At 57.5% G+C, this 24,592-nt stretch overlaps 1 protein-coding gene across 1 annotated transcript; it reads left to right on the forward strand.

The window, feature by feature from the left end:
* The first annotated feature begins 108 nt into the window (after positions 1 to 108).
* ALS2CL (ALS2 C-terminal like) lies at positions 109 to 24,380 on the forward strand. The gene is made up of 25 exons (XM_017855645.1): positions 109 to 179; positions 4,350 to 4,477; positions 5,530 to 5,728; positions 6,141 to 6,206; positions 6,697 to 6,889; positions 7,533 to 7,652; positions 9,123 to 9,181; positions 9,319 to 9,385; positions 9,832 to 10,028; positions 11,053 to 11,118; positions 11,547 to 11,645; positions 11,737 to 11,898; positions 12,598 to 12,709; positions 13,850 to 13,927; positions 14,767 to 14,897; positions 16,138 to 16,311; positions 16,423 to 16,519; positions 16,759 to 16,916; positions 17,471 to 17,539; positions 18,539 to 18,712; positions 19,912 to 19,954; positions 21,385 to 21,446; positions 21,553 to 21,702; positions 22,003 to 22,099; positions 22,523 to 24,380. The coding sequence occupies exons 2-25, from the start codon at positions 4,375 to 4,377 to the stop codon at positions 22,601 to 22,603; spliced, it is 2,757 nt and encodes a 918-aa protein (XP_017711134.1). The 5' UTR covers positions 109 to 179; positions 4,350 to 4,374; the 3' UTR covers positions 22,604 to 24,380.
* The last annotated feature ends 212 nt before the right edge of the window (positions 24,381 to 24,592 follow it).

The following is a 24,592-nucleotide window of genomic DNA, read 5'->3' on the forward strand; positions in this document are numbered from 1 at the left end:
GAGAGGCTTGGGGCGGGGGACGGATCAATGCGGCGCGCCACCTCCTCTGTGACCCGCCCGTGGCCCCTGCAACTCCAGAACAACACCGGGAGGCGGGGCGGGGCTGGCAGGGGGCAGGGTTGGGGTGCGAGCTCGGAGCCGCGCGAGCACTCCAGGCGCGGGGCAACCACAGCGCTCAGGTAAGGGCGCGACGGAGGGCGCGCGTCTGCGGACGGGTGTCTGTGCTCCACGCTTAGCCAGTCCAGGTGGGGGCTCCCGCCTTCTTGGCTGCCGCGGTCCCCGCCCAGCTCCTTGGTCCCAGCGGCAGTCATCCCCTCGCCCTCCGAATCCCTCGTAAGACCCCCTTCGGTCCCCACGGGGCTCACAGCGTAGTCCTCCTTACCTGGCTGCTAGCCGGCTCGGGTTTGGGGCAGCGCCCCGGGCCTGACCTGAGCCGTGGTGCCAGGGCCACAGGGCCCCAGCCAGCAGGAGAGACTGCCAGGAGGAGGTGACGCCGGCTGGTTAGGGCGGAAGGGCCCGACCCGGGATTCCAGGAGGTGGCCTTTTCGCATGGGAGTGGCACGGCAAATGCCTGGCGGCCGGAACAGGAGCTCGGGTCTGGGAAACTCCAGCGACTGAGTGTGTGCCTGGGCAGGGAGAGGAAGGGAAGCTGGGACATATGCGACAGCAGGGAGGGGTGCTTGCCTAGGACAAGAGGCTTGGAGCCACGGAGGGGCCGGGGAAGGGTGCAGCGGGGAGAGGCGAGCATGAGACTGAGGGATCAGGTGTGACACTTCAGTGCCCCCTCCCTTGGGCAGTGCGTCTCTCTACTGTCCCCCACCGGGCGGCAGATAACGAAGAGGCTTCCACGGCAGCCCATGAAAAAGCCTCCACAGAAGGCAGAACTTCCCTGCCTGTTCAGACCAGGAAATACCAGAGTGAGTGAGTGTCATGGCAAGGTGTGTCAGGGACCTGAGGAGGCAGACCTGGGAGAGGACAGGGGAGGCCCCAGTGACCCTGCCGCGAAGGGACCTAGTGTGGACAGAGGCCAGGAACGCAGAGGAGAGACCAGGTCTGGCTACTGGTTAGAGTGCCACAGGGGCAGCCGCTGATTCACCTGGGCACGCCGTGACTGGCCAGTTCTGTCCTCATCCCGCCCAACCCCACCCCACTCCGTGGGGGAGCATCAGGGCTGCCTGAGGATAGCTATGAGGCAGGGCCCTGCCAGGATCTTGCTCTGTGCCTCAGATGAGTTGCCCAGCCTCTCTGAGCCATCTAGCTAGGTGAACCTGGTGGGCTGGAGCCAGAGGTCTGGGTCTGAGCCCTGCACAAGTTCTACAGATAGGGTCTCTGGGCCCTCCCATTGTTCCTGGGCCTCTGTTTCCCGGTCTGTACATTGGGCACAGCCTGCCACTAAGGAACTTTCGAACTGGAGAGAGGGAGAGGGTGAGGAAGTCATGCCCTTGACTGGAAGGGGGAAGCTTAGGATGGGACAGGGGTTGGGGGGGTACTCCTGCAGGACCCTCCTCATATTAAGGTTCAGCACCTCCTCCTCCTGCCTTGCAAATGTGCACACTCATGCACATTCACGCTGCTTCACCCCTGCACTTACACTCTCCTCATCACTTCCAGGATGAAGCCCCAGACTCCCTAGCCTGGGAGCTGGGCCCCTCAGGGTCACCTAACTAGAATCCCAGCTTCCACCACAGCATTCCCCCCACCCACTGCCTTACCAGCCATGCTTAACTTCTGCCCATTCCTCTGGGTGGTGTGACTCAGTTTCCCAGGGTTAGAGATCCCTTTGGGGCCACAGATGTGGAAGACTCCCAGATTAACAGTTGCCAACTTGAATCTGGAGGACTCACCCCAGTAGTCGTAGGCTGTTTTGTGGGGTGCAGAGTCTAAGAACCGGATCCCCACACCCAGAGAAGCCCCCTTCCACCTGTTTGTCCTTTTGAGGGGAGACTTAAGTAGTTTGAAAAGCTGTAATCTGCTTTGGCTGGGCGCAGTGGCTCACGCCTGTAATCCCAGAGCTTTGGGAGGCCAAGATGGGATGATCACTTGAGGCCAGGAATTCAAGACCAGCCTGGTCAACATAGTGAGATCCCATCTCTAAAAAAGCAAAACAAGAAAAAATAGAAAGAAATACAAATAAAAAGAAAAAAATGCTGTGATCTTGTTGAACCCCCATTTCGGAGAGGGGGTGGCTGAGGTACAGAGAGGAGTAAGGCTGTGGATAAGTTGAGGCATGGCCAGGGCTGAGCAGCCAGGTGAGGGCTGCTCCTGGGGGAGCAGCTGAGACTGAGCAGTGGGGACAAGGGACAGGAAGCCTGAGGATGAGGGGCTGTCTCCAGGGTCAGAGAGCTCCTTGCCAAGGTATGGTGTCACCTGGGGTCGTGGTGCTGGCCCCCCAGAGAGTGTAGGGATGTTGGTGTTCAAGTCTTCCTAACAGCGAGTTATTTACTGCAGTATCTTTTCAACTTGCACTGATCTGGTTCTTGGTCTGCATCTCCCATCCTAGCCTCAGTCTTTCTTCCACCTCCCCAACCAGCCTTGGATATCCTCACCTCTTAGCTTAGACCCCAGCTGACTACCAGCTAAGAGTGGAAAGGTCATCCCCAAAGGGCCTTTCCATTCCAGCAGTTTCGGGAGACATGGGTGAGAGTTAGGTGGGCCTGGCTGCACCCCTATTCCCTTGGCTGGGCTTTCATGGTCTGCCTGAACTGACCTGGAGCCCCCTGTGTCCTGGGGGCCTGGGTCTGCCTCAGGGGCCCACAGAGGGAGAAGAAGCTGCAGCACAGAAGTTGCAGCTGGGTGTCTGGTGGCTTCCCCTTCCTGCCTCTCCCTCTGCAGCCTCACCCTCCAAGGCAGCAGTAGCAGGAAAGGTGGGGCAGGAATGCCTGGCCTGGGCCCTTGGCCAGAGCTCTGAGGGACCCGCCCCGCTCCATTCCAGAGCCAATTCACTGGGAGTTGTAGGCTCTGCCAGGGGCCTGGGATGCCCCCGTGGCACTCTCGGGGCGGGGTGGCGAAGGGAGGGCTGAGACCCCTTCCCATTCACCCTTTTAGGTCTGCCTGTGTCACCTGCCCATCACTGACTGCCCTGATTATGTCCCCTGCCCCACACAAGTTGGCTAACTCCAAAGCCCAGCATGTCAGAGACAAGGAGAGAGACAGTCTGCGGGTCTTGGGCTAAAAGACCCTGTAACTCTCTGCCCCAGATACCTGATCAGGTCGTTTGGGCAGATGAACTTTGCCAAGTGAGGGTACCAGGGTCTGGTGGGGAGGGCTTTGTTGGAGTAGAGGCTGTAGCCTGGCTGTGGGGGTGGGTTTGAGCCCAGGCCTCTCTTCGCCCCTCCCTTTAGGCAAGACACCACATTCCCAGGTGATTCCTGCCTACTTGGAAGGTCTCTCTCACTCCAGGGCAGAAAATCCCAAGGCTCAAGCCCACCTGCCCACCCCGAGGGCCCCCATCCATCCAGCAGTCACCCCTCAGGGTGGATGGTTGTGATCAGTGATCCCTCTGTCTGGTTGGGGGACCATGGAGGGTCCAGGCTCCCATCCACATTGAACTCTCTCTCACTGCCTGGCACCATCTCCTCTGCAACTGTCATATGTTTATTCCCCCAAATGTTACTTTGGATCCCATCATTACCTTCCTCTAAAGTCTTCCATGGCTGTCCATGGGCAACTGAGGCACAGCGAAGCTGTGGTCCTTCGGGGTACTGCTTGGTGGGCCGCCCTCAGAGGCTGGGCCCTCACACCCATGAGCTTTACTCTCAGGGTCCCCCTACTTGCCTGCTGGGTCCTCCCTTCCTTTTCATTTCTTGACCATCCTTCGTGGCTCTAGCAGGAGGCCTCCAGACTCCCCCATACCTCCAAAACTCTCCTTGCATACACGGCCCTGTTGGGTGACAAGGAGTCCTGAACCATGGGCTAGAGGACAAGGCTGAGCTCCTCTGACAGCATGGCCCTGTTTATAGAGACTGCAGAATCCCTGAGGGGAGACTTGATGGAAAGGGGCCAAGACCAGGGCACCACTAACACTACCCTGGGCACTTGGGATCCATGGTGGGTATTTGAGCGGAGGAAGGAGCAGGCCAAACTGGGCTTAAGGAACATCTACCCTTTGGGGAAGAAAGGGTTGCTTCCCTTGGCAGCTCTGAGCTCTCTCTCTCCTTCAAGGACCCCTCAGCTGGGCCCAGGCAGGGAGCAAGGCAGGGGTCAGTGGCCAGTCCAGGAACTCCCCTTTGAGGTGATATGGGCTCACTGCTGAGTTCTGATATGGGTGGTCATGGACCTTGCTTCTGGGCACCCTGCCTGAGAGGATGGGCACTGGCCCTGCTCCTAGCTGTAACCTGTGCCCTACATAGGAGGCCCTGAGTCTGGCACCCAGCCATGTGCAACCCTGAGGAGGCAGCCCTGCTGAGGCTGGAGGAGGTCTTCTCAGCCACCCTCGCCCGTGTCAACAGCTATGTCCTCCAGCCCCTGCTCCCAGCTGGTGAGTCTAGGCTCTCTAGTGGGGAGGGAAGGGCACTGAGGAATGATCCCAGGGACAGGAGTCCTACCTTGTTGGACTCGCTGAGCCACAGCTTCCTCAACCTCAAATAGGAGTGGTGACACCTGGTATCAGCATCTTCTGATGGAGGTGGTGCGATCTCGGCTCACTGCAACCTCCGCCTCCCATGTTCAAGCGATTCTTGTGCCTCAGCCTTCTGAGTAGCTGGGATTACAGATGCCTGCCACCATGCCTGGCTAATTTTCATATTTTCAGTAGAGACGGGGGTTTTACCATGTTGGCCAGGCTGGTCTCGAACTCCTGACCTCAAGTGATCCGCCCGCTTCAGCCTTTCAAAGTGCTGGGATTATAGGCATGAACCACTGCACCAGGTCAGACTGCTCCTTTCTTAAAGGAACCCTGAGGGGCCAGGCCATGAACCTACCTGTAGCCCAGACCAGGCTGTGCAAAGAGATGGAATTCCTCCTCTCCCAGGGTAAAAGACTAGAGACTGCCGTTTGCTTGAATTTTCATCTTGCTCCCACCTAGGGCACCTGGTGGTGCCGGGAGGGGAACAAGACTGACTGGAACACAGGATGCCTAGGTTTTACTTCCAGCTTAGGTCTCATTTGTGAGGCCTTGGTCAGGTGCCTCTGTGCATCTGTGAAATGGCAGAGGACTGTGTGACCCTGTGGACTCCACATTCTGGATCTGAGGAGTCCAGGATGAGGAAGCCCAGAGCCAGGGGGGAATTCGTGTGTGTACTTAGTTCCCTGAGGCTGTCAGGTCAGGGTTGTCCCTGTTGATTGAGGAGGTGGGTGTGCACCCCTATTTCCTCCTCAAGAGTGCTGCCCACTGCTCCAGCCTGCCCTTCCCCTGCTCAGCTCTAGGGTTCACCAATTCTGTCCTGTGGATCCCAGGGATGCAGACCCTGCCACAGCTCCAGGGCTGGCAGGTGCTGGTGGCCCTCATGTGAACACCCGGGGCTTCTGCATGTTCCCTGGGAGACAGAGCCCACGTCCTCCACTCACAGTGTGCCTGTGCTCCTGCCCCAGCCCCAGAGCCCTCGGATCCCTGGGGCAGAGAGTGCCTGCGGCTCTTGCAACAGCTGCACAAGAGCTCCCAGCAACTCTGGGAGGTGACGGAGGAAAGTCTGCACTCACTGCAGGAGAGGCTGCGCCACCCAGACTCCACCAGTCTGGAGTCCCTGCTGCTGCTGCGAGGTGCTGACCGTGTACTGCAGGCCCACATAGAGTAAGACCACTGGAGGTGGGGCTGGGGCTCAGCCCTGGTGTCAGAGTGCCACCTGGCATTAAGGTTCACCTGGGGGTGGGCCTCACATGGATCAGGGTTCAGGTGAAGGTTTGGGCTCAGTCCGTTGTTGGTGCTCACATGGGGTCAGCCTCACCTGGGCTTGGGTGTTCACCTGACAGCAGGCTCAGACACTCCAGACCTGAGGCTTGGGACCTCCTAGGGAAGAGAGACTGTGTGTTAGAATTGTCTTGTTGGCCCAGGAGTCGAGGTCTCCAGTGGCCAGAGCCAGGTCACTGTCTGGGCCCTCAGGGCTGCAACTGATTAGTGGGTGGGATCTGGGGATCCAGGGACCAGGGGCTTAGGTCTGGGGCTGAGGACTGGGTTTGCAGGGTGTCCCCTGTGCTGCCTGCAGGTACATTGAATCCTACACAAGCTGCATGGTGGTGCAGGCCTTCCAGAAGGCAGCAAAGAGGAGAAGGTGAGCACAGGGCTGGTGCAGTGGCCCCTGATGGGGCGGGAGTGCCTGAGTGAGGGTGGGGTCAGGGGAGCCCCCTCCCCAGAGCAGTGGGTGTCACAGCCCATGACTCATCCTGGAGGACTTCTGGCTCTACAAGTCTGTACTGATCCACACTGGAAGAGAAAGAGGAAAGGCCCAGCGAGGCCAGGAACAGAATCCAGACCCACTCCAGCTGGGCTGGCCTTGGGGCAGGGAAGGAGGGGCATTCCTTCAGGGTGGATGGTTGTGATCAGCAATCCCTTCACACTCTGAGATATTGCTCCTAAACCTGTGAGGGACCCAGAGAGCAGGGGTAGAATCATATCTTGGGAATGAGGACACATGGGCCCAGGGCCGAGCTGGGGAAGCACCTTCATATTCTACCCACTGCCCCACCAGCAGAAGAGGAGCTGTCAGGGAGAAAAGGGCAAAGTCTGGCCTAGATTCAGGCCTCTCGACCAGCCGGGACCAGGACTGGGCTAGGGAAGATTCCAATAAGCTCCCCGCTCACTGGCTGCCCTGTCCCCCTTCAGCATCACCCAACCCAGGAGCTGGTGGTGAACGCAGTCACCCTCTTTGGGAACCTGCAGTCCTTCATGAAGCAGGCGTTGGACCAGGCTGCAGCCACACAGGCTCTCTGGCACACCCTGAGAGGCCGGCCGAGGGTGAGTTGGGGGCCTGAGGGGCAGTTAGGGAGGGGGGTCCTTTTGGGCATGGAGCTGTTGGGGGCCTTGAGCTGCTTGCTGTATTCTCCGGGTCTCAGTTTCCCCATATGGAAGGGGGAGTGATGGCTGAAGCAGGAGGCCGTAAAGTCCCTCTGTCCAGCCATTCTTATCTGTTTGCTGAGCATGTCCTGGGCCAGACCCTGACCTGGCCTAGGGAAGAGGCAATCAGCAGATTGCCGCTCGCCTGGGGATGTCACCGATCACACCCTTGCGTCGCTGCCCACCACGGCATGAATTGCCCCTGCAGGGAGGAGAGTCCCCTGGGCCCTGAGGCTTGGACCTGGTGTGGAGAATTAGGAGACTGGGTGGAGGAATGAGAATTGCAGAAGGGAGGCAGGGGTGGCTGAGTACTGGGAGAGGACTGATAGGGGAATGGCTGGGGCCATGGCACAGAGATGTGGGAGGGGACACTGAAGCTTCAAGAGAGCCAGGAATGTATCATCAGTGCATTTCTGTCCATCACTCCAAGTCTCCTGGAGGAGGTCTGTCGGGGGTGCCTGGGGTACAGGGGGAGGTGGCAGAGTGGCTGCCAGTTTGCAGGAAGAGGTGCCTAAGCCTTGTACTGTCCTCTTTGCCCCACCAGGATGTGCTCTGCACACCTGCTCACAGACTCCTTCAGGACAGCCAGGACGTACCCGTGACGGTCGCACCGCTGCGGGCTGAGCGTGTGCTGCTCTTTGATGATGCCCTCGTCCTGCTGCAGGTGGGGGTGGGGCTGACCCGAGGTCTTAGGGCCACAGTAGGGTTCTGGGGTCTGGTTGGGAAAGGAGCAGGAGAGGGGCACGCTACTGGGACTGAGAACGTGGGCTTGGAGGGATAGTCAGGGACAGAAAGGCATTGTGTTGGGGAGGGGCGGTCCGCTGGAGCTGTCCCCAGAGGAGCATGGGCTGAATGGAAATTCGGTCCAAGGTTTGTCCCGGCTTCAGCCCTTCCCAGCTGGTGTCCTTGGTTACATGTCTTCACCTTCTTTTTCCCATCTGGAATGTGGGGTCATTATTAGTGAATTTGTTCCACAGTAGACACCAGACAACTCTTAGTTCCCATTGTACTCAAATGAGAGAGGAACCCCAGACAGGAAGTCATGGGTGACTGAGGGGTGACTAAGGAGGGCTGGATGAGAAGGCTTCTAGAGAAAAGTACCCCACAGGAGCAGTGCCTGGGCTTTCAGCATTGTGGAAGTCAGGAGGGAGCCAGGCCTGGGGCTGGGAATTGTTACATGGCCAGTCACCAACTCTGGCTCATCCCCCCAAAATCATGTTGTCCTGGTGAGGTCCACAGCACTGCCTTCTCTGCCCCTTATAAGGTTGGCCTGGAGCCCCCTTGCAGACAGGTGGCAGGGACCCGGCGGGAAGCTCCTGCCCAGCTTAGACCTGTGTCCCCTGAAGCCTGATTTTGGGGTTGGTTCTGATTTAGTTTGAATTCCCCTCCACTCTCAACTTCACACTCCGCTCCAGTACACTGATGAGCTACTGCCCCTTCCCTGTGCTAGCTCTCTCCTACGCTGGACCTTTGAACATGCTGTTGTGTCTGGTGGGCCGTCTCTTGTCCATGGCCTGCGGCTGGCAAGCTCCTCCTCACCCCTCAGGCCTGGGCTCCCACCTCCTCCCTGTCTTGGTATGGAGCAGTGACTGGCCTGACTGGGCCGGGCAGGAAGTTGCTACACAAAATCTTCCCATAGGAAGGGGCTCTTTTTCTGGCTCTCAGATCAGGATGGCATTCTGGGTAGAAGGAACAGCAGGAGCAAAGGTTCACAGTGAGGAGAGGTCGGGGCAAGCTCGTGAAGGTGTGATTGCGGAGTGGCCGTGACGGTGTGGTGGTCTGTGAGGTCTCAAATGTTAGGCTCAGCAGTCTCAACCCCCAGGTAGTAGGAGCCATAGAGAGGTTTCCAGCAGGGGTTGACCAGTTCCCAGCTTCATTTCCAGACCACTCTAGTGGCCACAGGGGGCTAGAGGCTGGTTCTGAGTTACTGGCCAAGCCCTGGGGTAGAAGGGACATGGAGCAGCTGTCCCTGAGGTGGGGAGCAAGCCAGGGAGGAGAGGGACTCAGTGCTGGACGTGCCGGGCAGAATAGCCTCGGTGGCCATGCAGGGTTGAGCTTGGGGCAAGCCTGGGCCAGAGGGTAGGCAAGCATCTGTCCTGGGCTCCGGATGACACCTGTGTCTGTCCTCTTCCAGGGCCACAACGTCCACACCTTTGATCTGAAGCTGGTGTGGGTGGATCCTGGGCAGGACGGGTGAGCGACCCCCTCGGCTGACACCCCAGACCTTCCCTTTACCCCCATGACACCTGCCCACACCCTGGTACTCTGGCTTGGGCCCCTCCACCCTTCTGGACAGAGCTGGGGCCTACTCGTCCCCTCCATCTGTCTAGGTGCACGTTTCACCTCCTCACGCCTGAAGAAGAGTTCTCCTTTTGTGCCAAGGACTCCCAGGGCCAGGTGAGTGTGGGTGAGCTGCTGCAGGAGTGGGGTCAGAGGACAGGGTAGGAAGAGGGCAGAAGTATGCAACCCTGCAGGGCCCCACAGGAGTGCCAGCGAGTGTCTGGCAGGCCTCTGGGGACCTGGTCAGAGGAAATTGGGGTCAGGCATTAGAATGCCAAAAAGAACAGGGTATTTTTCTTTCTAAAGACAGAATTGGGTCCTGTGTTGATCCCTGCCCTGAGGTCTTGTTTGTCCTCTGGGCAGGCCCTGCAACTGCAGAGGAGGATCTCAGGCTGGGTGGGGGCCACAGAGGGCAGCAGGGAGCAGTTAAAGGGCCCCCCAGGTGACAAAACGGAGTGGGGGTGGAGGGTGGAGGGGTGGTACCTGGAGCTACCCCAGAAGGCTTCTTGGAGGGAAAGCCTCCAGCAGCAGTGATCCCTTCCCCATGTTCCCCCTCCCACCAGGCAGTCTGGCAGTGGAAGGTGACCCAGGCTGTTCGCCAGGTCCTGCGTGGGAAGAAGGACTTCCCTGTGCTGGGGGCTGGCCTGGAGCCCTCCCAGCCTCCCGCCTGCCGCTGTGCAGAATATACCTTCCGCGCAGAGGGCCGGCTCTGCCAGGCCACCTATGAGGGCGAGTGGTGCAGGGCTCGGCCTCACGGCAAGTGAGTGGCTGGAGCTCTGGGTGGCAAGGTGGGGCTCTGTGGGGGTGGGGGCAGAGAGCAGCACACAAACCTGTCTCAGGACATGCACCAGGAGCAGTTACTCTCTGTGGACAGTCAATTCTCAGACTGCCTTTTAAGTCCTCTCGGACTGGGCCTGGCCCAGAGATGGTCTGTGCCAAATAAAGTCTTGATGGTGACACTAGAGGACAAGGGGCAGCAACCATGCCCTGGCCTTAGAGCCTGCAGGTGCCATTCCATTCTTAGGAGGGTGGGAGAATAATTCTCACATCCATACCGGATGTCTGGTGGTGGTGAAGTGGCTTGCACACATTCTATTGCCATCGGTTCTCATAAAGACGCTTGTATGGAGTGCTTTTACCCATTTCATAGGTACAGACACTGAGGCCCAATGATGGGCATGACCTGCCCAAGGTCTCAGGGCAAATGATGGGGTGACTCGGCCTCAATCACAGGTCTGTGTGACCCCATAGACAGGCAAGCCTTTACAGAGCATGTGGCCCTACCCCATGCCACATTTGGGAAAACAGACCCAGAGAGGGGAAGGGACTCACAAGGCCACACTCTCAAGCACCTCTGCTAGTTCTAATACCCTGCCTCCTTTCAGAAAGGGCTCGAGAAGACTTATGAGCAGAGGGACAGAAAAAACACAGAAGTGAGGAGAAGGGTGGTAGAAACCCCACTGACTAGCATTGAACTTGAGCTTGATGCTTAGCTCTGAGCTTCCTGTTGGTCAAGGGAAAAAGGGAACCTAGATGTCTCCAGGGCTTTCCCTATGGGATGTGGTGAGTGTGCCCCATGAGGCTGCTGGTACAGTTGGGCCAGGAGTAGAAAAGGGCTAAAGGGGCTTTCTGCAGGGGATGTTTGGAGCTCAGACAAGAAGGCTGGGTTGGTGCAGAGAGCCCAGTCCAAGGAAAGAGAAAGGGAGGGTGTCTGAGAAAGTAGGTGGCTGAGGTTGCTGAGGGATGGGTGGGCCTGAGGCTCGTGAACCTCCACTGTGTTCCAGGGGAACCCTGAAATGGCCGGATGGGCGGAATCACGTGGGGAATTTCTGCCAGGGCCTGGAGCATGGGTAAGGCTGGCTGGGGCTGCTGCTGGGAGGCTTGCGGTGGGTGGGGAGTGCTTTCCTCCCCTGCTGTGGTCGCCAGCCCGGCCCCATCCTGAATTCCCAAACCTCAAGCAGGAACTTAGAGACAATCTGGTCCAGCCTGCCTCATTGTACAGAAGGGGAACCGAGGGCCTGAATAGGGGGCCCGTCTGAGCTCGAGGTCATGGAGGGAGTGGTACAGGCCAAAAGGTGCTGTATGGTGCCCGGGGACAGGCTGAAGGGAGGGGTCCTGAGAGGGGCCCTTTGAAGAACAGGAAGACTGAGGGCCTCTGAGAGTCTCCTTATTGTCCAGAAGGCTCCTTGGGGGCCGGGATACTCCTGGGTGGCATGGAGTAGGTGTGATGGGCGTCTCAGGTCAGGGCTGATCCCCATCCCCACAACCATGCTGTCAGCTTCGGCATCCGCCTGCTGCCCCAGGCCTCTGAGGACAGGTTCGACTGTTACAAGTGCCACTGGCGAGAAGGCAGCATGTGTGGCTACGGCATCTGTGAGTAAGTGACCCTGGTTGGGGGCTCGTGGGATGGGCCCATCCTCTGGGCCGAGCTCCGTGAGGCAGAGTTCGCTGTTGATGGCCCTCCCCAGGTACAGCACCGATGAGGTGTACAAAGGCTACTTCCAGGAAGGCCTGCGGCATGGATTTGGGGTCCTTGAGAGTGGTCCACAGGCCCCCCAGCCCTTCAGGTACACGGGCCACTGGGAGAGGGGCCAGAGGAGCGGCTATGGCATCGAGGAGGATGGTGACAGGTGAGGGCCCTGCAGCCCCCACTCCCAGGGTAGAGGGATGGACAGGGCCCTCACAGACCAGATTGTTGCAGGACACAGGCTCCCGTCTGTCCTCCACTGTGTCTCTCTTAAGCCCCTCACTTCTCCTCCAGTCCCTCGGTTGCCATGGAGGCTCAGGCTGAGGGAATACTGGTCATGCTGACTGCAGGGTCACCCCCGACCCTCACCCCTCCTCATGGTGTTGGAGAGACAGACCCCCTGCTCTGTCACATCTAAAAACTGCAGCCCTTGCTGGCTCTCTGGGCTGTGTGATAAAGCCCTGGATCCTTGGCCTGGCAATCACGGCCTCGCCTGCTTCTCTAACCTCACCCCAGCTGCATCTCCTATGCACCCCTCCAGCCTTTCTGGACCACGGAAGTCCCCACGTATCCATCACATGCTCCTACCTCCATGGCTTTGCATACACTCCTATTCCACCTGTCCTTCCTGCCGCCTCCACAGAGAAGCCTCCCAGATGCCCTTCCCAGGCTGCCTGCCTCCCTCCTCTACCCTCTGTTCCTCTTGGGGGTCCTGACCCCTCTGGTCTTGTGTCTGTTGAGTGGATTCAGGTGATGTCACTGCCCCTTATCTGCACTCCCTGCCGCCTCGTGCCAGCAGAGTGCCCAGGAGGTGCATGGGAATGAGTCTCATCCAACTCTGGCCACATTCCTCTCCCTGCAGAGGCGAGCGCTACATCGGCATGTGGCAGGCTGGTCAGCGCCACGGCCCGGGGGTCGTGGTCACCCAGGCAGGTGTCTGCTACCAGGGCACCTTCCAGGCGGACAAGACGGTGGTGAGCAGAGTGTGTCCTGGGCTACCCCTCTCTTTGCACCCCAATCCTGCTGGGGGCCCTGAGGCTGAGCTGAGGCTTTTCAGGGAGGGATGGGAAAGGGGTCTGTGTTCCTGGGTGCTGGAGGGAGCCAGAACCTGGGCAGGAAGCCAGCCCTACCACCCACCTCCCCTGGCCCTGGCCACTCCCTGCTCTACCTGACCTTGGTTTCCCCATCAGCAACTCGGGTTAAGAATACTTACCATAGATTCCACGAACTAGCAAGAATCGAGTGCTTACTTGTGATGATGCATTAGCTGACATTCATAGAGTCCTAACTTGACACCTGGCTCTGGGCTAAGCTCCCACCCTGATCCTGTGGGATCCTCCCAAGAGCCCTGCAGGTTGATGTCATTATTATCCCCGGTGTGTCCCTAGTGAATGACAAATGAGAGGCTCAGAGGGATCAGAGGACCTGCTCCGTGTCACCTTCACTGAGTGGCAGAGCTGACACTCACACCTTGGTCTGCTGAGCCTCACCGCTGAGCCTGGGACTCCCACGTTTGCCTCACCCAATCCCTTCCAGGTGCTTGGGGAATGTGGGGCTCTGGCTGATGGCTGCTCTTGTTATTACGGTCTGTTGGTTTGTTTATGCTCTAATTCATTCTCGAAAGGATTGAAGGAGGCCTTCGAGGAAAGAGGAAGAAAAGGGAAGAATAAGTACGCAAAATAGATTTGGAAATAAGCTGAACACTCATTGTATCCCTTTCGGCTCTGAGCTTCCTAGCAGCCCATGGGGCAAGGGAGCCTGGTCAGCTCTGCCATTCCCAGGGCCAGTGACAAGCAGGGAAGCAGGAATGTTTCAGAGAAAGCCCCACATTTCTTGAGCTCCCAAGGGCTTCCTGAAGAAGCCACTGGGGTGAGGAACCAGGGTAGAGGGTGTCATTTGCGGAAATCCATGGATGGGGTCCATGGGGCTGGTGCTCAGCAGGCCAAAGGCTAGAGTCCTAATTAGGTACAGTCCTGTGGGGCATGATGAGGCTCAGGGCCCCTCTCCCCGTGTGTCAGGGCACACCTCCCTTCTTTTGCCATCTGTCTCCACCCTGAGTTTTCTGGCCCTTCCTCACCCACCGTTTCTACCCTCCCTGGCTTCCTCTCCCCAAGGGTCCAGGCATCCTCCTCTCTGAAGATGACTCCCTGTATGAGGGCACCTTCACCAGGGACCTGACCCTCATGGGGAAGGTGAGGACCACCGAGGCCCCGCTCCACACCCTGCCGAGGCCTTGGCTGGGGTCTGTAATCTCCCCACTCGGACTCAGGGCTGGGGGTACAGGCAGATGGGGGAGCAGGCAGGGGAAGGCCTGTCACACCTCCCTTAGAGCCAAGGGGTGAGCACAGTGACTGCACCCTGCCACAGAGTTGCGATTGATTCTGGAGTGAGGTAAGAGAGGACCAGTGGCCTTGCCTGCTATCCAGAGGGCACCGGTGGTCTCCTGGCTGTGTCCTCCTGTACCCTCCTAGTTCAGAATACATGCCCTCCACCAGCACCAGTGACTGGAGCAACTGTCCCTGGAGGTACTGGCCTTCATTGTGTGCCTCCCTGAGCTGACCCAGGAGAAGGCAGTGTGTCCCCGCTGGGGCCTTTGGAAATGTAGGGGTTGTTTTGGTTTCATAATGACTGGAGCAAAGGGGTGGAGATCGGGTTGCTATGAATGGCACAGCCCCATGCGGTGAGACACCTCCCTCCTCAGGCGTTGCCTGTCCCTGGGCTTACTCCCACCCCAGCCCCTCAGTGGTGGTCTCCCCACTCTTGCCTGTGAGTCCCTTCTCCGTCCCTCTCCTCTTCCTACCTCAGAGGCGAGCGAGCCCCTGAGACGTGGGCACAGCTGTTGGTGTGGGGGCTCTGGCAGGCATAGAGGATTATGAACCCCTCAGTGTGGGGCAGCTTGAATGGATGACAGGAAGCCCACTCATCAGTCTTTAGCCTCTCTGACACTGATGGACAGGCATGTGGCCTGTCACGATTGACTGGAAGGGTAACTGGGCAGACAGACATTCCTGCTCCTTTTCCTGACTCCCAGGGCAAGGTCACCTTCCCCAATGGCTTCACCTTGGAGGGCTCGTTTGGCAGTGGGGCAGGGAGAGGACTGCACACACAGGGTGTGCTGGACACAGCTGCCCTCCCACCAGACCCAAGCAGCACCTGCAAGAGGTGAGTGCCTGGCCCCTCTGGCTCTGGGCCTATCTGGGGATATGTCTGTGTTTCTACCCCAAGGACTCACGTCTCATCAGAGGGGCCTTTTTGCACCCCCCTCTTAGCACTCTAGAGAGTCCAGAGAGCGTAGGGTGTACAACTCCAGTCAGAGACTCTTGGAATCAGGGGCTGTGTGGATATAATGCTGTACACCACAAAACTGTAGGAAAAATATTATTTGTGGGCTTTGCTTAGGTCCTGCTTTTTTTTTTTTTTTTGTCTCGAAAGAATACAATACGGTTTACAAACCAAACATACAGGAAAAAAAATATAGAAAATAAGAGCATGTGTTAACCTTAAAAGAAAGGGATAGGCAGACATGTCCTACAGCATTTACAACTGATCATTAAGCCTGGCTCTGAGTTTCCTGGCAGCCAAGGTAAAGAAGGAAACTTGCTAAGTGGAATCACAGTCATTATCAAGGAGTATTTGAGAGGAGGTTAGACTTCTTTTCCTGTAGGGACAGAGTTCCTTCTTGGAAAACGGTTGCTGTTGTTCCATCTATTGAGGAAGACTTAGTATTGCACAGAGGAAGGAATCTGTGTGGGTGGCAGTTTTAATGGGAAGTGGTCCCAGGCAGCATTTCAGATGTAGGGAGGGAGTACAGTTGACTACTTGGCCTGCTGTCCCTGCATGATGCTTCTCCCTGACAGCAAGAGCTGGGAGTGGACAGCAATCCCTAGGGGCAGTCCCCAGCCCGGGCGTAGGTGTGGGCTGGGTGTAGCCTACAAGCATGACACTGGAGTGCAGGGCTCCATTAGACACATGCAGCCAGGACCCAGCCTGTTGGCCAAGGTGGGATCAATGGTAGGAAGGAACTGGCTGTAAGGGAGGGCAGAGAGGGATGTCTTGGAGGAGAATCCCAGACTTTGGGCACTGGTCTCTCTTGGGCCAAGACCCACTCTCTGGCTTGGCCTTCAGATCTGCCCACCTTTCTGTCTCCATCTTTCCAGGATTCCATATGCTTCTGTCTCTCTTCTGGTCGCAGGGTAGATTGTCTCTGTCCCTTTCTCTGCTGCTCTTCCTCCTGGAGCTGTGGAGGTCAGCCCCCTCTGCATGGTTCAATCCATCTACCCTTCCTGGGGCTTGATCCTGGGCCAGGCTGGTACCCCCACCCCTCCAAGGGCCTGGGCAGAGTCTTGCCTACCTCACCTCCATCTCTCCCTGCCCCATCACCCACCCTCCATCCCCATCACAGGCAGCTGGGCGTGGGTGCCTTCCCTGTGGAAAGCCGCTGGCAGGGAGTCTACAGGCCCTTCCAGGACTTTGTGTGTGCTGGCTGCCCCAGGGACCTGCAGGAGGCCCTGCTGGGCTTCGACGTGCAGAGCTCCAGGGAGCTGCGCAGGTCTCAGGATTACCTGTGCTGTGAGAGGTGAGGCCGAGCTGCGCGCACATGCACAGATCAGGGTGGGCTGGGGAGGGCTTCCTGGGGGGAGGGAGCTGGGCGCAGGTGTGGGTGAGGGACGCTGTGTGTGGTGCCCAGGACCCACCCTGAGGACAGTGTGGGCAGTATGGAAGACATCCTGGAGGAGCTGCTACAGCACCGGGAACCCAAGGCCCTGCAGCTGTACCTCAGGAAGGTGAGAACCCTGCCAGGGTGGCCAAGGGGGTGACATTCTCACTGCCTCTGGTGGGGAAGGGCTCCGATTTTTCATAGCAGGGTGCTGACTGAAGGGGACAGGCCTGTGGGTCCCTTGTCCTCGGAGGGCCTCAGTGTTCCCGTCTATGAGATAGGAGAAGTGTCGGGAGGCTGGTGTGGGCATGCTGTGCTTCAGACCCCGGCACTTAGTCTCTCTCCGTTGCCTATGCACTGGCCCAGGCTCTGAGCAACTCACTGCACCCTCTGGGAAAGCTGCTCCGGACACTGATGCTAACCTTCCAGGCTACCTACGCGGGTGTCGGGGCCAACAAGCACCTTCAGGAGCTGGCCCAGGAGGAGGTGAAGCAGCATGCCCGGGAACTCTGGGCTGCCTACAGGTGAGCTCGTTGGCACATGGGACAGCCACTGCCCTGTGACACCATGTGCCCTTTCCAGGCATCAGTTCTGCCTTGAATCTGGGAGGAATGCCATGTGTCTGATTCAACAACAAACCAGAGCCTTGGTCAGTGTGCAGCTGCTGAGCAAAGGGGTTAGAGGGTGCAGCAAAGGCCCAGCTGCAGCCCTCAGCTAGAGTCCAAGTTCCAACCAGGCCCTGGGCTGACTCTGACCCCGGGCACTCTCACCCCACCATAGGTTGAGCTTGACCCTAGACTCAGAACACACCTGCAGTCCCAGGCTGGGCTGTGACCCCATGAAACACTGCAAATAGAAGCCTTAGATGCTATAGTTCCTTCTGCTGCTGGGGTTCCAGGATTCTCAGGCTAACATCCTGGAGCCCAACCTTCTAACTTCTGTGGTTTGAGAGGATGAACCCTACAGGCCGTGTCCACAGTTCTGAGAGGCTGCCTGCTCTTGCCTTTGTTGACTGGCGGTGGAGCTCCAGTTCTGTGGGAGGTGGCAGCCGCACCATTTCTCTCTCATTGGCTCACAGGGGTCTGCTTCGAGTTGCCTTACAGCGCAAGGGCCAGGCCCTGGAGGAAGATGAAGACACAGAGACAAGGTGACTGGCCCAGGCCTCCTTGGGGCCTGCCGAGTCGAGGGAGGCCTCATGCGTCTGCTCCTAGGACCTCACTTGGGGAAAGAGATGCTTCTGGGGAAGTGCTGGGCATTCACTCTATTGACCAAGGACTCTGCATTGATTGTTTGTGGATTAGAATGACCCATGACCTCTGTTCTGTGAGGAACCAGAGGGAGGGGGCACTGCTACAATACATTGAATGCATCTATATTCTAAATGTGTGATCCCAATCTCATCTTTCCCATGCAGAGGGTGAGTAGCTCCCCGAGGCACCCTCTTCTCCCTGTACACAGATAGGGAAACCAAGGGCTGGTAGGGATGAGTCTGAGGTTATACAGGAGTTAGGTGGGTCATTAAATCTGTCTCCCCCAGTCCCTGGAGCAAACCTTACAATTTGTCTTTAGATTCCAGACCTGAAGATGTTCCTGATCAGAGAGGCCTTCCTGTCACTGCATTGTAGGAGGCAGGGGAGATGGGGTTAGTTAGACATTAGGGAGAACTCCCCGCCTGGAGTCCTAGCACAGCAAACTAGGAGGTGGAACTGAATCAGCCTGGAATGGCTGCTGAGAGCTTGGCTGCAAGTTGCTGACCCATCTGGGGCCCTGGTTTTGCTTTCAGTCAAATGGGGATCAAACTCCTGTCCCACCTGCCATCTTGGTTGTCAAAGTCAAAGGAGGGAATGAAGTTATGAATTGAATTGGGCAAATCATGACTGAGAACAGGCTTGGAAAAGGTTTTCTGGGGAGGAGGAGGCTGGAGGCCGGGACACTGAATGCTAAAAATAGTCTTTCCCACAATAATACTCCTACCAACAACATGATTTTCCAAAAACAATTTAATCTGAATTAACTTAACCACACACAGCTTAATTATTAGCCTCATCCCTTCGTTGTGGAACTAGGAGCTCTTTGAGAGGTGACTCCTAGTAGTAATCCTAGACCCCACCTTGCTCATCCCAACCTGTTCCGGTCTCCCCATCAGAGGCCTCCAGGTACATGGATTGGTGCTGCCCCTCATGCTGCCCAGCTTCTACTCAGAGCTCTTCACGCTCTACCTGCTGCTTCATGAGCGGGAGGACAGCTTCTACAGCCAGGGCATCGCCAGCTTGAGCCTCTTTCCCGATACCCAACTGCTGGAGTTCCTGGATGTGCAGAAGTAAGCCTTCCCTTCCCCTGTGCCGTGTTAACCAGGACTCTAGCATAGCAGATGACACAGACTCGACTCAGATTGTCTTCAACCTAAAGGTGGGGCTGGGGTTGATAGGTTCATGTACCCACCAAGTACTAAGCTTATGCATTCGAGTGTGGCTGGATCTAGGTGTTCAACTGAACGACAGAGGGAATCACCTTCCATTTCTCTCTGTTGGTCCTTCTCAGGCTGCCCCTTGTGGTGACAAACACCATAAGCACCAACCTCTCAAGGTTCATACCCTCCTAGCTCACTCCCAGAGTCCCCATAGAGGAGCTGGCATTGCCTTCCAACAGCTTCCACAGAGCCCCTGACGTCCCTCGCTGGCTCAGCTTGAGTCTTGAGCCCACCCCTGAATGCCAGCAGTGAGTGACCAGGCCTGCCTGAATATCCACTGCTGAGGCTGGGGCAAGGTCACCTGCTCTGAGCACTTGGGCTGAGAGTAGGGGAGAGGAGGTCCTCAGGGGAAACCGAAGACTGCTCTGGGTGCAAGTCGGGAGGTGTTTACCACACCCCAGGGCCTCCCTTCCACCCTCAGTCTCCAAGACGTCCTTTCTCTTCAGTGTCCCGTCTATCCACTGATGCCACAAGTGACCCCACTGTCCTCATTAGAGGGCACGGACACTCTCTCTGCTCCCACATCCAGGTCTCCTTTGTTACACAGGGATGGTGCTTCCCACCCATACCGCAAATCCCTGTTCCTTCCTCTATCTTGGTGACTGTGTCTTGTGTCTGACCAGCCACCAGCCTAGAGACCTGGCTGCCAGTGCTTCCCAAGCGTGCCCCACCTCACTCACCGCCTCAGTGTCGCTTCCCCACACCAGCCTCCAGCTCTGCTGTGTGAGGACTGCATCCCCCTGCTCACGGCCCTGTGCTGGCTCAGCAGAGCCTCCTGGATGGAGTGCAGTCTCTCCAGCCCTCCCTCTCTGCTGGGCACCATGACCTGGCTCATACAAGCCTCTGGGCCACCCTTATCTCCCTGGAGCTTCTGGAGTGCTGCCTTCTCCAGGAATCCTTCTGTCCTTCCCATGACCTGAGCTGACCTCCTTACCCTTTCTAGGACCCAGCTCTGCTGGGGGACACAGTGGCACAGGGAATTTGCCCTCTGACCTCAGACTCTGCCCCTTGTCCAGGCAAAGCTTCCTGTCTCACTTTTTCGATTTCAGGCACTTGTGGCCCCTCAAGGACCTCACGCTGACGAGCAATCAGGTGAGATGGAGGCCAGAACCCCAAGCCAGGGGCCCCCAGAGGTCCTGCAGCTTTGAGGAGCCCTTTGCCTCATGATTGCTGGGTGGAGGCTGCAGAGGAGCTGGGGAGGGACAGGGTGGGAGGAGACACCATCATTCTGACTTCCCAGTGTGGTGGAGGTAAGCTGTTGGCTTATAACCACCAGGCTCAAACATAGGTTTTTACCTGGCTGTGTGACCGTGTGCAAGAGGCTGGTGCACTGTGCCTCAGTTGCCTCATCAGTGAAAGGGAGCCAACACTAGAACAACTTCCAAATTCTTAATTAATTAATTACTTCATTTATGTTTCGAGAAAAAGTCTCACTTTGTCGCCCAGGTTAGAATGCAGTGGCGCGATCTCGGCTCACTGCAACCTCCGCCTCCTGGGTTTAAGTGATTATCCTGCCTCAGCCTCCTGAGTAGCTGGGATTACAGGTGCCTGCCAGGTGCCCACTACCATGCCCAGCTAATTTTTATATTTTTAGTAGAGACAGGGTTTTATCATGTTGGCCAGGCTGGTCTCAATCTCCTGACCTCAAGTGATCTGCCTGCCTCGGCCTCCCAAAGTGCTGGGATTACAGGCATGAGCCACAGCACCTGGCCTTTATTTATTTATCTTTTGAGATGGAGTCTTGCTCTGTCATCCAGGCTGGAGTGCAGTGGCACAATCTCGGCTCACTGCAACCTCCGCTTCCCAGGTGGAAGTAATTCTCCTGCCTCAGCCCCCCGAGTAGCTGGGATTACAGGCACGTGCCACCACACCTGGCTAGTTTTTATATTTTTGGTAGAGACAGCATTTCACCATGTTGGCCAGGCTTGTCTCAACTCCTGACCTCAGGTGATCCGCCCGCCTCGGCCTCCCAAAGTGCTGGGATTACAGGCGTGAGCCACGGCACTTGGCCAGAACCACCTCAAAATTGTTGTGAGAGTGAAGTGGGCACATGAGGCAGCTGTTTTCAAAATTTGTCTGCCAGGCTGGCAGCATCAGGATCATCTGGGAGCCTGTTAGGAAAGCAGATTCTTCGACCTGCCTCAGACCTACCGAGTCAGAAGCGCAGGGAGTGGGTCCGGGAACCTGTGTTTCACCAAGCCCTGGGTTTGAGAACCATCAACACAGGCACTCAGAACTGGGCGGCACCCAGCGGCCAGTGCCTGTTACGATTATTATCTTCTTATCCATTTGGATCCTCCCAACCTCCTGGAGACTATTCCCCTCTGTTTTATGGTTGCACAAACTGAGGCCCATAGTGGAGCTGTGATCTGGCCTGGGTCACTCAGTCCTCAGGGTGGGGCTGCACTAAAGCTGGCAGTGAAGGGGAGGGTGGCAGGAGACTCAGGCCCGGCCCTGGGAAGGAGGGGATGTCAGAGCTGGGGGGCCATGGCCTCATCCAGCCCACTCCCTCCACCATGCAGAGGTACTCCCTGGTCAGGGACAAGTGTTTCCTGTCAGCCACCGAGTGCCTGCAGAAGATCATGTGAGTGTGAGCCGTAGTGGGTTGGGGATCCGGAGGCAGAGTGTGGGGTGCTCCTGGTTGGGACTGAACCAAGGTCCTTGACCTGGAGCCAGCTACCCTGCTGCAGGACCACGGTGGACCCACGGGAGAAGCTGGAGGTGCTGGAGAGGACATACGGGGAAATTGAGGGCACGGTGTCGCGGGTGTTGGGCCGGGAGTACAAGCTGCCCATGGACGACCTGCTGCCGCTTCTCATCTACGTGGTGTCGCGCGCCCGGTGAAGCAGACAGGCTGGGAACTGGGGGTGCAGAGCAGGGGCAGGGTCCTACCCCCACCATGATCTCCTCTGACACCTCTGAACCCCAGGGTTTATGGATGCAGCTTCTCTCAGTACAGATGGGGAAGCCAAGGCCCAGAAAAGGGAGGGTCCCAGCCAGGGTGCTGGGGTGCTAGAGGCAGAGTGAGAACCACACCCCAGGTGTCTAGCCATCCAGGCCAGGGCTCCTTCCCCACCTTCCTGTCCATGACAGCCCTCTTCTTGTCTCCCTCGATCTCTTGGTGGGATGGTATTCTCCAGAATTCAGCACCTGGGAGCCGAGATCCACCTGATCCGTGACATGATGGACCCCAACCACACAGGAGGCCTGTATGACTTCCTGCTCACGGCCTTGGAGGTGAGGCACAGGGGCTGTGGGCCGAGGTGGAAATGCCCTGGCCCCTGGGGCAGACCCTTTTCCCTTCCCAGACATCATGGCACCATCGTGGGAGGGAGCTCAAATTCACAGCTCATGTGTGACTCTTGGAAGGGTCCTCACAGTGTCCCTGATCCTGCTCTTATTAAAGGAGCCAGGGAGGGGTCCCACAGTGCATCCCAGCCCTGGGGACCCTGGGGCCATGATTGCTCCAGGCTGCGTTCCCAAGCACAGTGGGAGAGGAAGGGCCCCATTTTCCTCGCAGACTGAGGCTGAGGGCTGAGTTGGAGACACGCCTCCTCTGGGTTGGGAGGTGGGTACACACAGCTATTGGGCCCTAGATCCTGTGCATGTGGTTGGGATCAGACAGGTCAGCTGGCCCCAGCCTTGCCTCTCTCCCGCCAGTCCTGTCATGAGCACATCCAGAAAGAAGACATGAGGCTGCACCGCTTACCTGGCCACTGGCACTCCAGGAAGCTCTGGTAGCTTGGCCTTTCCTGGACAGACTGCAGAGCTGAGCAGGGCATTGCTGGCCTGTCCCTCATTACCCAAGGCAAAGGGCAGGACAGGCCCTTGGAAGCAGCTCTTGGAGGAGATGAGCATTTTGTTTTGCACAGCAAGATGCTGCTGCTGCCCTGACTGGGATGAGGGTGAGGGCTGATGGGTGTGGCCCTGGATGTGGTGGTTTTCCCTTGGCCACTAGCCCATCTCCAATGACCCCTTAATCTGCAGCAGCTCACAGGCTAGGGGTGAGGAACCCCTGACTTCTCTTAGCCTGAGCCTTTCTCCCAAGTTGCAGAGCCTCTCTGGGCCTCAGTGCTGCCGTCTGTAAATGGTAGAGTGAATACGCTGTAAAGGACCTTCCATCCATTTTGCTGAATTCCAGAGTCCTTTCAGAAGACTGACTTCAGTCTGCTGGGCTGTCCTGACCTCTGGCAGGCTCTAAGCCTCGCTGGGCATGCAGTCAACAGGGTGGGCCTGGAGGTCCGTGAACTGCAGGCCGTGTACCCATGACGTAAATGGCGGCACTGGAGCAAGCTGGGGCAGGGGGTGGGCAAACCCTCACTGACAGCACACCCCAAGTGGCCTGTGAATCATTCACCTGTGACCTCTGTGGGCCTGCGGGGGGACAGCAGGGGCACATGACATTTGCCTAGGCCCTGACCAATAAACCCTTAGACCCTGCTGTGGTTGGGGAGCAGGGGTACCTTTGGGAGGGGAGGACTTTATTTAAACAGAGGTTCTAGTGTGGGACCAAGAGAGGCAGCAGCTGGGTCTTGGGGCAGATTCATTCCTGTTGGGCCTCAGTTTCTCTTCCCCACATTGAGGGACTTGTGCCAGGTGACATGCAGGGTCTCCCTCTGCCCTAACAGGATATGCATGATGACAGGCACTGTGATGTATTCTGAAAGGGTCCAGGGCGAAGCACAGGGAGAGGGTGGATTTGTGTAGGGTGCAGCTCTGGAGAAGAAGCTGGATCACTCCTGGTCCCACTCCCTAGGCTCTGAGCAAGTCAGGCTCCTGGCTCTGGTTGTGGCTCCCCCAAATGAAGTACTGACCTCAGCCTATGAGAGGAGGGTTGAGGGAGGCTCTGGAAAGTCCAGCCACACCTGAGTCCCCAGCAGTAGCCTTGGGGCAGGGGGCACCCACAGAATCCCAGAGATGATGTGAGAAGTGGGCAGAGAGAGCCTGGTGCCTCTGTTTGCCACCACCTCCCCAGGAAGGAGGGAGAGCCTTTCTCTGGCTGGTTCCACTAAATGTGCCAGCCCAAATGCAGGGCACGGGCTCTGGTTCTGCCAGGAGCCTGCAACACCCCCAGGAAGGGTATGGAACTGCGGAAGAGCGAGGACGTGCAGGGTGCACAGGCACTCATGCTTACTGGGACTGGGCAGCTCACTGGGATTCTATCCTTTCCAACCGGCATCAGCCAGCTCTTGTCCCCTGACAAGTGAGGACAGCCTGACCCTGCCCTCAAATGCAGCCAGCCCTGAGTTCATGTGATGCTGATGGAACCCCAGCATACTTCCCTGCCTCCTTTGAGATTTGCGAGCCCTTGCTGCAGTTCAGATTCAACAAGGCCCTCTGCCCACCCTCTCACTAGGCCTCACCCAACACCGGTGGCACTGGAGCCTCTGGCTGGGCACAGTGGCTCACTTTGGGAGGCTGAGGCAGGAAGATTGCTGGAACCTGAGAGTTCAAGACCAGCCTGGGCAATATAGTGAGACCCTGTCTCTACAAAAATAAAATAAAATAATTAGCTGGGTGTGTTGGTGTGTGCCTGTGGTCCTAGCTACTCGGTAGGCTGAGGTGGGAAGATCCCAGAGCCTGGAAGGTCAAAGTCGCAGTGAGCCGAGATCGCACCACTGCACTCAATCCTGGGTGACAAAATGAGACCCTGCCTCAAAAATAAAAATAAATAAATAAGAGCCTCTGGACAGAGCCTTGGGGGCTGAAGTGTTTTAAAAGGGTCCTGGA

The sequence above is a fragment of the Rhinopithecus bieti genome, unplaced genomic scaffold (genome assembly GCF_001698545.2).
Source record: "Rhinopithecus bieti isolate Rb0 unplaced genomic scaffold, ASM169854v2 scaffold_39746, whole genome shotgun sequence".
NCBI classification, from domain to species: Eukaryota; Metazoa; Chordata; class Mammalia; order Primates; family Cercopithecidae; genus Rhinopithecus; species Rhinopithecus bieti.